This window comes from Pelophylax lessonae (assembly GCF_965119305.1).
Source record: "Pelophylax lessonae genome assembly, chromosome: 10".
Taxonomy (NCBI): Eukaryota; Metazoa; Chordata; class Amphibia; order Anura; family Ranidae; genus Pelophylax; species Pelophylax lessonae.
Window position 1 is genome coordinate 22,000,644 of NC_138777.1, and position 14,277 is coordinate 22,014,920.

At 41.2% G+C, this 14,277-nt stretch overlaps 1 protein-coding gene across 1 annotated transcript in view; it reads right to left on the bottom strand.

The window, feature by feature from the left end:
- LOC309565583 (receptor-type tyrosine-protein phosphatase beta-like) overlaps positions 1–14,277 on the bottom strand; it is a 285,362-nt gene that overhangs the window by 83,690 nt on the left and 187,395 nt on the right. Inside the window, exons 21-22 of the mRNA XM_082270537.1 lie at positions 13,859–14,131; positions 9,151–9,429 (exon numbers count right to left, since the gene is read on the bottom strand). Of these exons, the coding sequence (XP_082126663.1) occupies positions 9,151–9,429; positions 13,859–14,131 (552 nt within the window). The remainder of the gene's footprint in view (positions 1–9,150; positions 9,430–13,858; positions 14,132–14,277) is intronic.

Here is a 14,277-nt window from a genome sequence, read left to right on the forward strand (position 1 = left end):
AACTTGAGAATGAGGGACACTTGAGAAAGAGCGCACCACAGAGAAAATGTCGTTAATATTTGCATGGTAAAAAAGAGCATGGTTAAACAGAGCTTCAATTACATATGGAATACACTGTACATAGTCTACAGTGCTATGGGTGAGAAACTACGGTAACTTACATAAACCTAGACTAAAATAAATCCTGCCATATATACACGCAAATACAGTTAGCTTAGAGATACTTTGTTTCCTATATTAAGTATTCTTAGTCCCCTTTTATATCAGAGTCCCCCCATCACGCCAGAAGACCCCATTTCATATTATGAGTCCCCTTCACACTCTTTTCACATTACAGTTTTTAGAAATATGACCTTTATTGGTAGATTTGCCAGTTATAATACACATTTTTTATTGACATTCATAGGAGAGCGGCTGATAGGAGAGGGGAACCTCACAGTGTGATTAGAAAAGGGGACCTGGAAGTGTGATTGGAAAGGGGGACCTGGAAGTGTGATAGGAGAGGGGGACCTCGAAGTGTGATAGGAGAGGGGGACCTGGAAGTGTGATAGGAGAGGGGGACCAGGAAGTGTGATAGGAGAGGGGGACCAGGAAGTGTGATAGGAGAGGGGGACCAGGAAGTGTGATAGGAGAGGGGGACCAGGAAGTGTGATAGGAGAGGGGGACCAGGAAGTGTGATGGGAGAAGGGGACCAGGAAGTGTGATAGGAGAGGGGGACCAGGAAGTGTGATAGGAGAGGGGGACCAGGAAGTGTGATAGGAGAGGGGGGACCAGGAAGTGTGATAGGAAAGGGGGACCTGGAAGTGTGATTGGAGAGGGGGACCTGGAAGTGTGATAGAATAGGGGAACCTGGAAGTGTGATATGAGGGGGGACCTGGAAGTGTGATTAGAAAAGGGGACCTGGAAGTGTGATAGGAGGGGGGACCTCACAGTGTGATTTGAAAAGGGGATCAGGAAGTGTGATAGAAGAGGTGGACCTGGAAGTGTGATAGGAAAGGGGGACCTAGATGTGTGATTGGAGAGGGGGACCTGAAAGTGTGATTGGAGAGAGGGACCTAAAAGTGTCTTTGGAGAGGGGGACCTGGAAGTGTGATAGAAGAGGGGGACCTGAAGTGTGATAGAAGAGGGGGACCTGAAGTGTGATAGAAGAGGGGGACCTGGAAGTGTGATAGAAGAGGGGGAACTGGAAGTGTGATAGAAGAAGGGGACCTGGAAGTGTGATAGAAGAGGGGGACCTAGAAGTGTGATTGGAAAGGGGGACCTAGAAGTGTGATTGGAAAGGGGGACCTGGAAGTGTGATAGAAGAGAGGGACCTGGAAGTGTGATTGGAGAGGGGGACCTGGAAGTGTGATGGAAGAGGGGGACCTAGAAGTGTGATTGAAAGGTGGATCAGGAAGTGTGATAGGAGAGGGGGATGTAGACGTGTGATTGGAGAGGGGGACCTGAAAGTCTGATTGGAGAGGGGGACCTAAAAGTGTCATGGGAGAGGGGGACCTGGAAGTGTGATTGAAGAGGGGGACCTGGAAGTGTGATAGAAGAGGGGGACCTGGAAGTGTGATAGAAGAGGGGGACCTGAAGTGTGATAGAAGAGGGGGACCTGAAGTGTGATAGAATTGGGGGACCTGGAAGTGTGATAGAAGAGGGGGAACTGGAAGTGTGATAAAAGAGGGGGAACTGGAAGTGTGATAAAAGAGGGGGACGTGGAAGTGTGATAGAAGAGAGGGACCTGGAAGTGTGATTGGAAAGGGGGACCTGGAAGTGTGATAGAAAAGGGGGACCTGGAAGTGTGATAGAAGAGAGGGACCTGGAAGTGTGATTGGAGAGGAGGACCTGGAAGTGTAATAGAAGAGGGGGACCTAGAAGTGTGATTGGAAAGGGGGACCTGGAAGTGTGATAGAAGAGGGGACCTGGAAGTGTGATTGGAGGGGGGGACCTGGAAGTGTGATAGAAGAGGGGGAACTAGAAGTGTGATTGGAGAGGGGGACCTGGAAGTGTGATAGAAGAGGGGGACCTGGAAGTTTGATAGAAGAGGGGGACCTGGAAGTTTGGTAGAAGAGGGGGAACTGGAAGTGTGATAGAAGAGGGGGACCTGGAAGTTTGATAGAAGAGGGGGACCTGGAAGTGTGATAGAAGAGGGGGACCTGGAAGTTTGATAGAAGAGGTTGAACACCCACCGGCAATGTGCAGAGAGGGAGGAGGAGAAGGAATTGTGAGGCAGAGGCAGACAGCTCTGGAGTCCCGGAGCCCAGTGTCCGCATGTCCTCCAAGAAACCGGTGCCGCAATCGCCCGCTCTATTATTGTGACAGATACACATACACAAAAATACAATCTTAAACAAACTACAAGGGCTGCTATGCATGAAAACACACACAGACCCCTCCAAAGGTCCCCCAAAATAGAAGCAATCTGCTATTTATTTTGGGTGACCTTTGAATGTGTCTGTGTGTTGTTTTTGTTTTAAAAAAAAAAAAAAGAATCTGGCAACCTCATCTTTTATATTTTACAGAGAAACTAGGTAATATATTGTGTTTGCATGGGATAAAATTAACTTTAGTTTATTTTTTTACTGAAAATGTGCTTTGTAAAGTGTAGGGCTAATATCATGTTACATAAAAATCTGGAATAACATTTTATTCTCTGGGGTCCCTGCTTGCAGAAAATATATAATATTTGGGTTTTTTATTTACAGGTTCATCTCATAAAACTAGAATATCATCAAAAAGTTCATTTATTTCAGTTCAAAAAGGTAAATTCATATATTTTATATAGATGCGTTACACAAAGAGTGATATATTTTAAGCATTTCTTTCTTTTAATTTTGATGGTTATGGCTTACAGCTAGTGACACCCCAAAATTCAGTATTTCAGAAAATTAGAATATTACATAATACCAAAAAAAAAAGATTTTTAATACAGAAATGTTGGCTTAGTGAAAAGTATGTCCATGTACAGTATAGGATGCACTCAATACTTGGTCGGGGCTCCATTTGCACGAATTGCTGCATGAATGCAGCGTGGCATGGAGGCGATCAGCCTGTGGCACTGCTGAGGTGTTATGGAAGCCCAGGTTGCTTTGATAGCAGCCTTCAGCTCATCTGCATTGTTAGGTCTGGTGTCTGTCATCTTCCTCTTGACAATACCCCACAGATTCTCTATGGGGTTTATGTCAGGCGAGTTTGTTGGCCAATCAAGCACAGAGATACCATAATCATGTGACCAGGTATTGGTAGTTTTGTCAGTGTGGGCGGTGCCAAGTCCTGCTGGAAAAACAAATCAGCATCTCCATAAAGCTTGTCAGCAGAGGGAAGCATGAAGTGCTCTAGAATGTTGTGGTAGAGGGCTGCACTGACTTTGGACTTGATAAAACACAGTGGACCAACAACAGCAGATGACATGATTCCCCAAACATGGCCGGTGCCAGGATTTTTTTTGTACTGTGACGGGAGACACTTTGGTTGGGGGGCCCGTGGAACACAGCTTACCTTAGAGAGGTTGGGAAATCCCTCTATCAGCCCCCTAGGCCACTCTTATGTGTAAGTCATCCTATGTCTATTACGGACACGGGGTAACCAAGGAAATGATGGACAGCTACTTAACCACCTTAGCGGTAATCCCGAGCGTGACTCGGGGTTGATTTTTCATTGCAGGATCGGTAACCCCGAGTCACGCTCGGGGTGGATTGCAGAGAGCGCAGCGGAGCTTCTCTTACCTTATCCTGGCGATCCAGCGATGATCTCTCATTGCTGAGATCGCCAGCCGAGAGTCCCGCCGCTCCTCCGTCCCTCCATCGGTACGATCACTTCCTAGTTCCGTTCCCTGCAGCAGCAATGCTGCATGGGAGCGGAACTAGGGAGGGAAATTCAAAAAAAAAAAAAAAAACGTTGCACAAAACACACTTTATATTATATTATATATATATATATATATATATGCATATATATATATATATATATATATATATATATATATATATATATATATATATATATATATATATATATATATATATATGTATATATATATATATATATATATATATATATATATATATGCATGCATATATATATATATATATGCATATATATATATATATATGCATATATATATATATATATATATATATATGCATATATATATATACACCGGTATATATATATATATATGCGTATATATATATATATATATATGCATATATATATATATATATATATATACATATATATATATATGTATATATATATATATATAATATGCACACACACACGCACATATATATACATATATATATATATATATATATATAAATATATATATATATATAAAATGATATTATTGATTCAATTATAATTCATGCGTTATATATTATATATATATATATGTGTGTGTATATATATATATATATATATATATATATATATATATATATATATACACACACACACACACACACACATATATCTATATATAATATATAATGCATGAATTATAATCTAATCAATAATATAATTTTATTATATATATTATATATTAAATAATAAAATAATATTATTGATTCGATTATAATTCATGCGTTTGTGTTTCAAATTTATCACATCTGGGATGTCTACTAGACTCTTGTTTTGGTCAGGTTTAAGTCAGTAATTACTAAGAATTGTAGGCCTATAATACATAACGCCAAATTTCCATGAAAAGAATTGTACCGCTTTTGGTATGTAATTCCAGACATAATCATACCGCCAGGGAGGTTAATAGACACTGACAATATGGCTTGGATTACTTCAAATGGGACAGTAATATTTATCAACCATATATCTCAAGAAATATATGAAGACTATTCCTGGCCTGTTTGATTCTGAACATGTTCATTGAAAGAGCTGGTCACATTGGCCTCTGTTCCATGTTCTTCAATGTAAGAGACGGGCAGTTTGTTACTGGTGATCTCCTGCTGTTGTCTGTGTATTAAAGTGTAATGTGTTTTCTGTTAAGTATATCTGTCCCATTGTTCATTTGTTAATTAACTCACCTTTGTTTCTGTCCAGATGGCTAGGTAATTAGTTCAGGGTAATTATATTTCTGTACACAATTTCATCTGCATAGCATAATGTAATCAGGCACCTGACCTGGTGGGGTAATCTGATCAGGAGGGGGATGTCCTCCTGTGGGGTATATATTCAGTGTGAGTTTGTTCAATAAAGGTTCCAGAACGTATTCAAGCTAAGTTGTCAGCTAGTTTTGTATAGGGGCGACTAGAAAATCTGATATCTATGTTCAGACTTGAGGAAGTGATATTCTGACGGAAGCCCACAAACACTGTGTGGGTCACGGTTCCCTTACATGTACATAGGCGAAGGTGCATTTTGGTGACCCCCCACCATTCTTCCACCACCCGGACCCCAGACAGCAGCTCTGCTGTGAGGATGGGACTCAAAACCTGTCTGAATGAGCCCCTCCATCAGAGTCCACAGAGTTTCCCTTTATAATGTAATGGGAAACTCTGATGAAAAGGGACTCTGGAAACACTGGCAACTCTGATAAAAGGGGGCTCTGGTGACAAAGCCCCCCTTACATCAGGGTATCTCTTTGCACCAGAGTTTGGAAAGTTTCACATACAATATATCAGTGTTCCGAATACATCAACACCAAAATATTTTGCTGTATAAAAGTTAGGTGCGCTGTTCCTTTAAATAATTTTCGATGCAGTAATACAAAATATCTTACATAAGCAAACAGAAACAAAGAAAAAACATCCATCATATAAGTGTGAACCACAATACAGTGCAATGTGATTATCAAGAATGATATATATGCAAAGTGCTAGTGCAATAAACTGTATGCATAAAACATACATTTCATCTAAAAAGTCCAATAAAATTGTGCCGTGATAAACTTCTGCAGATCCACTGCAAGCTGTTTGCACCGATTTCAGTGTAACATCACCAAGGCAAATCATATACCATCTGCTTACCCAAAAATTTGACTTCATAAACTTATCAGGTCATGTGTGCTTGTCATCTGCCAGATATTTGCAGCCACTTCACTCAAAAAGCATCAATGCAGGTATGATGGCTTTCTCCCAAAAGCGGCCTTTCGCCACTCCGTCCAGTCCAGTACCAACCAATAGAAGCCCCCTATATGCAAAGAATAAAGCACTCTATAGTGCATTAGCAGGACAAACTGTGCTGCTTTATTAAAGTAATGTACTTACAGCAAACTTTACTGGGATGAAGAGACAAATGGTTTAATTGGCTTGGTAATGCACTATAGAGTGCTTTATTCTTTGCATATACAGGGGTTTTCTGTGGTTGGTACTGGACTGGATATAGTGGTGAAAGGCCGCTTTTGGGAAAAAGTCATCAAGCCTGCATTGTTGCTATTTGAGTGAAGTGGCTGCAAATATTCGGCAGATGACAAGCACACATGACCTCATAAGTTTATGAAGTCAAATTTTTTGGTAAGCAGATGGTATGAGATTTGCCTTGGTCATGTTACACTGAAGTCGGTGCAAACAGCTTACAGGGGATCTGCACAAGGTTATCATGACACAATTTCATTGGACTTTTTGTATGAAACGTATTTACTGCACTAGCACTTTGGAACATACATATATTAATTATTAATCAAGTGGAAGCAGCGCCAATAATGAATACATATAGATGCATAAAATTGCAAATAAAGAAAGTCCCAAAGTCTTTAAAAACGAAAGCAAGGGAGGGGGAGGAGACCAATCCAGATCATCCAATCACCGGTGTGTGCAGTAGAAAAAAACTAATTTCACCCAGTAGTGACAGCCAAAACTGCTTACCAGAGAGTCTAACCCTCCTGTTACAGAGCGGTCAAACAACGCCAGCAAAACCAGGATGCACTCAGTGTGAAGGAAAAAATCCCTCTCAGCTCCTCCAGCTAGATAAGACTCCCAAAATCTTGGTTCCAAAAACAGTGTAGATGAAACTCCAGCTGATCCAACGTTTTGTTCAAGAAAGGACACTTACCTTTGAACAAGGACTTTAAAGGACTACAAACACAGTGGTGTCATTTCCTGCTGGAGTTTTAGAAGGGTCCAGGCTTGTTCTTTTCATCTACACTGTTTTTGTGTCCCACTGTGCATGCTTAGCCACTAAATGAAATCATCTCGGCTCCAACCCGAGAGACTTCCCAGATCTCGGCTCCAGGAAAATGTTTTAAATTTTCATAGACCCCGCCGCTTTAACATTTTCCTGGAACCGAGATCATTTGGGACGCTGCACCTGCGGATGAATGACGCGCTCCCGCAGGGAAGTCTCAGGGTTGGAGCCAAGATGATTTAATTTAGTGGCTGGGCATGCGCAGTGGAGTGCGTGGCAACAGCTGATGAATGACGCGGTGTAACGTTAAAAAACACTACTCTGTGAAAATTCCCTAGCCTCCGCAGCTGTGAGCATGCGCACTGCGAAGCGGCTCAGCTGATGAATGACGTACTTGCACCGGAAGTGACGAGGGTAGGGAATTTTCACGGGGTAGGGTTTTTTAACATTACACTGGGGCTGTGCTGCCTGTCACTGTGCGCTGCTGTTCTAAGCAAGAAAAACGTGTGAGCAGGGGCGGCGCCAACATTAGCATTTCTTGAGAGAAGCCCCGGCTTTAGTGCCCCCCCCCCCTTTCTTCCTGGCACCCTCAGGCCTCACCCTTGGCTGCCTAATGCTGGCGCTGGCCCTGTCCCCAAATCATCATGGAATGTAGTAGAATTTTCATTTCATTTGGAAATCGAGGTCCCAGAGTCTGGAGGAGGAGTGGAGAGGCACCGAATCCAAATTGCGTGAGGTTCAGTGTGAAGTTTCCACAGTCAGTGATAATTTGGGGAGCCATGTCATCTGCTGGTGTTGGTCCACTGTGTTTTATCAAGTCCAAATTTCCAAAAGTCCAAAATTCTAGAGCTCTTCATGCTTCCCTCTGCTGACCAGCTGTATGGAGATGCTGATTTCATTTTCCAGCAGGACTTGGCACCACCCACACTGCCAAAAGTACCAATACCTGGTCACATGATCATGGTATCATTGTGCTTGATTTGCCAGCAAATTCGTCTGACCTAAACCACATAGAGAATCTGTGGGGCATAGATGTGCGCAGCCTATGCATTAGGGTGTGCACACCAAAGCTCAAATACACACTACCGATCACTCACGATGTTCATTCAGAAAGGGAGGGGGCCAGAAAATTATATATTTACCGGCCCCCTTTCTCACTCATCCTAAAACATCCCCACAGCAACAGCCGGCTGGAGAGGAGAGGAGGGTAGCCGGCAGAGCTGTGGGGGTAAGAGGGAGGGGAGCCAGGGCAGTAGGGGGAATCTGTGCTGCACAGGGTGATTAGGGTGTGCCTGGGCACACCTGGCACACCCTGTGCGCACACCTATGCTGTGGGGTATTGTCAAGAAAAGGATGACAGGCACCAGACCCAACAATGCAGATGAGCTGAAGGCCGCTATCAAAGCAACCTAGACTTCCATAACACCTCAGCAGTGCCACAGGCTGATCGCCTCCATGCCATGCTGCATTGATGCAGTAATTCATGCAAAAGGAGCCCCAACTAAGTACTGAGTGCATTCTATACTGTACATGGACATACATTTCAGTAAGCCAACATTTCTGTAATACAAATCCAATACAAATTTTTTATTTTTTTTTTTATTGGTCTTATGTAATATTCTATATTTCTGAGATACTGAATTTTGGGGTGTTACTAGCTGTAAGCCATAATCATCAATATTAAAAGAAAGAAATGCTTGAAATATATCACTCTGTGTGTGACACATTTATATAAAATATAATAGAGTTTCACTTTTTGAATTGAAATAAATTGACTTTTTGATGATATTCTAATTTTATGAGCTGCACCTGTATTTTCAGTCCTAAAATGTTTTTGAAATTGTGTGCAAAAAAAAAAAAGGGTAAATCGTATCTAACGGCAAAAGGGTAAATGTGTTTGAAACAAGGACTGTTCTCGTTATTGGTGGCTACAAATCAGATTTTCAATTCCACACTTCCAGCAAAGTATGCAAGAACAAAAGGGAGAATGGGATTGGCTGTTATGAAAAAGGGGATCTTCTGGCCAGAGCGTTGGCAATAATTTAAAACAGCTTTTATAAATTACTTTTCCAGTTTGGCAGTACTTACGGGTGCAGCCAGTTATAGACACAGGGTCTGATTCCATGTTACAGGCAGATATTGTATATACAGTGAATGTATACGTCTCTCCCGCTGTTAGATTTCCTATTGTGGCCGATGCACTGCTCACTATTGTATTATTGATGAGTTTAGATGGTGAGTTTACATTGGTCTGCACCCTGTAGGTGTATGTGCTCTGATACTCATCTAGTTGTGCCCAACTGAGGGACATAGAATCAGTAGTTTTGGCAACAATCTGCAGTGATGTCACAGATATCGGATTCGGATCTGTGGATAGCGGAAAATAGTCATATTAAATAACCAGAGTAAGAATTGTTACATTCACAGTGCGACATTGAAAATAAAATATTATAAATCACGAACAATAGAAAAACTTCAAAAGAGAAGAGTTCTATATCATTAATAGCGATAATGTAAGTAGATAAGGAGACTTCATCTTGTCTTTATCCAGGCATTCCAGTCGTGTGACTGCTGTGATTGGCAGTCACAGTGGTCACATGATTGGAAAGCTCCTGATTGAATTAGGTACTCCCCAGCCCTGAGGCTTGAATATTGAGTTTGGTTTAAATTGTTTCATAACCAACTATTGATTTAAATCATCTCAGGTGGTTCCACTTCAAGTAGGGTTACATAAATGTGTCCACATATCTGGATACTACAGATCAGTGTTGGGGGTAACTAGTTACAAAGTAACTGATTACAGTAACTACATTACTTTTTTTGGTAACGAAGTAAAGTAACTAGTTACAATACTAATATTGGTAACTACATTACTTTACTAGGCTATAGAAGGTAACTACACTACTTTACTAGGCTATAGGAGGTAACTACACTACTTTACTAGGCTATAGAAGGTAACTACACTACTTTACTAGGCTATAGGAGGTAACTACACTACTTTACTAGGCTATAGGAACGCGCTTTCCTGCGTTACCCAAGCCGTGCGATACAATCGTTATTTCGAAGAATAGAGAGGGATGAAGTTTATGACTTTTTGTTGCACTTTATGTTTTATTCTGTTTTTTCAGGTTTTGTTCTCATGTTTCCCAAAGCCTGTGTTTATACAATAAACTCTATGCAGAAAGAGAGTCATGTATCTTCTTCTACACGGTCAATTAAGAAAGAGGAAAGTAAAGTAATAAGTAGTGAAGTTACTTTTCAAATGCAGTAACTAGTAAAGTAATCTCGTTACAATTTACAGAAGTAACTAGTAACTAGTTACATTTTTTGAGTAACTACCCCAACACTGCTACAGATACAATTATCAATATTAGCACATGCAGAAACGTTGTCCATATTTATAGCATTGTTAATCAGTTTTACCCCACCATGGATACATATTTTCCATGAGGGGTTAAATAGTTGCCAATTCCTTAAGGGTTAAAGAGAAATTCACCAAGTGTCTTCTTTGAATTTTATGTTAATATTTTACATTTGATAGGTAAAGTACACTATATATCTAGCCTTGTGAAATTATTTTACTATTTAAAGCCGCCTTAGAGATGCGATCAGTGTAGGGGCATCGCACTGAATCACTGAGTAAGATGTTACTATAGCAACCTAAATAAACTAGCTGGGCAGTATTTAGTTCCGGCATCTGTCAATGAGCTTTTACCCTGAGGAAGTCACGTGTCTAGTAACGCAACGCGTAGGAGGAGCCAGCGACAGCACACTCAGCTGATCGACTCAAACAAGGAAGCCAGGGATTCGGGTCTCCTTGCGGGATATACTATAAAACAATGACAGGATCTCCATCACGTATTTATATAGTATTAAATGTGAGTGTTTTGGATTGTTTTTAAGTGACTCAATACATTTTAATATGTTACACTATGAGACACTCTCACCTATATGTGTGATCGTGGAACTGCACTCACCGTGGTTAGAGGAGGATTATAAAGGAATCAGAAGGATCCCTCAGATGGTTGTAAGATTGATCTTGTATTGCACATACCCTTTGTGTTGCAGGTGAGCTGCCATTGCAACCAGAGGTGATTTGTTGGTGGATGGTTTTTGGCACATCAGAGCACAATCATCCTAAATATAGAAGCATTGCACCAATTGTTTTTAAGTCACGTATACCACATGAGGATGTCACTAAGAAGCACTTTATGAACTTAGATATACAGTCAGGTCCATAAATATTGGGACATCGACACAATTCTAATCTTTTTGGCTCCATACACCACACAATGGATTTGAAATGAAACAAACAAGATGGGCTTTAACTGCAGACTTTCAGCTTTAATTTGAGGGTATTTATATCCAAATCAGGTGAAAGGTGTAGGAATTACAACAGTTTGTATATAGGCCTCCCACTTTTTAAGGGACCAAAAGTAATGGGACAGATTAATAATCATAAATCAAACTTTCACTTTTTAATACTTGGTTGCAAATCCTTTGCAGTCAATTACAGCCTGAAGTCTGGAACGCATAGGCATCACCAGACGCTGGGTTTCATCCCTGGTGATGCTCTGCCAGGCCTCTACTGCAACTGTCTTCAGTTCCTGCTTGTTCTTGGGGCATTTTCCCTTCAGTTTTGTCTTCAGCAAATGAAATGCATGCTCATTCGGATTCAGGGCAGGTGATTGACTTGGCCATTGCATAACATTCCACTTATTTCCCTTAAAAAACTCTTTGGTTGCTTTCGCAGTATGCTTCGGGTCATTGTCCATCTGCACTGTGACGCGCCGTCCAATGATTTCTGAAGCATTTGGCTGAATATGAGCAGATAATATTGCCCGGAACACTTCATAATTCATCCTGCTGCTTTTGTCAGCAGTCACATCATCAATAAATACAAGAGAACCAGTTCCATTGGCAGCCATACATGCCCACGCCATGACACTACTACCACCATGCTTCATTGATGAGGTGGTATGCTTTGGATCACGGGCAGTTCCTTTCCTTCTCCATACTCTTCTCTTCCCATCACTCTGGTACAAGTTGATCTTGGTCTCATCTGCCCATAGGATGTTGTTCCAGAACTGTGAAGGCTTTTTTAGATGTTGTTCGGCAAACTCTAATCTGGCCTTCCTATTTTTGAGGCTCACCAATGGTTTACATCTTGTGGTGAACCCTCTGTATTCACTCTGGTGAAGTCTTCTATTGATTGTTGACTTTGACACACATACACCTACCTCCTGGAGAGTGTTCTTGATCTGGGCAAGTGTTGTGAAGGGTGTTTTCTTCACCAGGGAAAAAATTCTTCGGTCATTCACCACAGTTGTTTTCCGTGGTCTTCCAGGTCTTTTGGTGCTGCTGAGCGCACCGTGAATTCTTTCTTTTTAAGGATGTTCCAAACAGTTGATTTAGCCACACCTAATGTTTTTGCTATCTCTCTGATGGGTTTGTTTTGTTTTTTCAGCCTAATGATGGCTTGCTTCACTGATAGTGACAGCTCTTTGGATCTCATATTGAGAGTTGACAGCAACAGATTCCAAATGCAAATAGCACACTTGAAATGAACTCTGGACCTTTTATCTGCTCCTTGTAAAAGGAATAACGAGGGGAAAAACACACACCTGGCCATGGAACAGCTGAGCAGCCAATTGTCCCATTACTTTTGGTCCCTTAAAAAGTGGGAGGCACATATACAAACTGTTGTAATTCCTACACCTTTTACCTGATTTGGATGTAAATACCCTCAAATTAAAGCTGAAAGTCTGCAGTTAAAGCACATCTTGTTTGTTTCATTTCAAATCCATTGTGGTGGTGTATAGAGCCAAAAAGATTAGAATTGTGTTGATGTCCCAATATTTATGTACCTGACTGTATGATACACTTTAAAAATAATTTGGACTCACTGCCCTTGGTTTCATTTTGTCACTTCACGTTTATTTATGTATATTTGTCTTGGTATTATGGAATTTGCAATCACAGTTTGATTCTTTATGAGTATATTGTTTATGAAAATGATGGTTGTTTTTTATATCATTATGAATAGTGCACCACTATCACTTATTTGATTTACCTTTTTAGGAAGCTTTCCTTTTGGGTTTGACTAGCCAGGACACACTCCACTACTCATAGCAGATGCTGCTGGCAACTTATAAATGAACCTTTAAATACCTACCTCTCCCACTGACCACACCATTGAACAGCACTCTGATGCTGTGAAATCATTTTCCAAAGTCCACTGGGAAGCCAAACCCTCTGGTTGTGTCAAACTTCTGGGTCCTCCACAGCTCTTACTGGCGTCTCCTGCTGACCTCCAGTAATGGTGCAGAGATCAGCAGGATAAACCCATACAGTATGAGTTGTGGGGGACCCAGGATATCAACACTCCTGGAAGTGTGGTTTCCCAGCAAACTTTGGGGGATAATTTCCCAGTATCAAAGAATACGTCAGCTGGTTCCTCCTGCTGACCCCCTTCGCACTACTCTCTTCTGTAATGACTTGGAAGTCAGCAGGATGAACCGATGAGAGCTGCGAGCACCCAGATTAACTTCAGCTTAACTTCAGGGGATGATTATCCAGCATTGAAGCAGAGTTTAGCAGTAAGGAAAGATATATCTTTGCTTAGTAACTTTTGCTTCTTGAGAAAATTGGGGGGGGGGGGGTCAAAAATCTGGGCACTCGCATAACTTTTTCAAAATACTGATGGGTCCTCTTTAATTTTCAAACTCATGCAGGACAACTGACCAGTAATACTTTATAAATACAGCTTTTAAGAGGAGCAAAAACTTACGTGTACAGACCGATCCATATACAGCCGTGCTCTGATACCCCAAGGCTCCCACTGTCACCACAGAGACTGTGTAATTGGTCCCCGATATTAAATTTGGAAGGGTGACATTTGCTGTGTTGCTTATCCCAGTTCCAGCAATATTTGAAGGAGAAAAAGTATTCCAATAAGAGATATTATATGACTTCACCACTCTGGTCATATTTACTGGCTCTCCCCAAGATAAAGTGACGTTCTTAGTTCCTGTCATAGTAAAGTTTATGGTGCCTGGTGGGGTGGGATCTGTTAGAAAATAAAACAATGTTAGGCAAAAAAATTAGTGAGATAGAAGAAAATGAATCTGCTTTAAAAGGAATACATATAATGGAGGGAATTAATAAAGAGTGGTGCAAGCATAATGCACGCTGGTCAGGGATGGTGCTAGACTA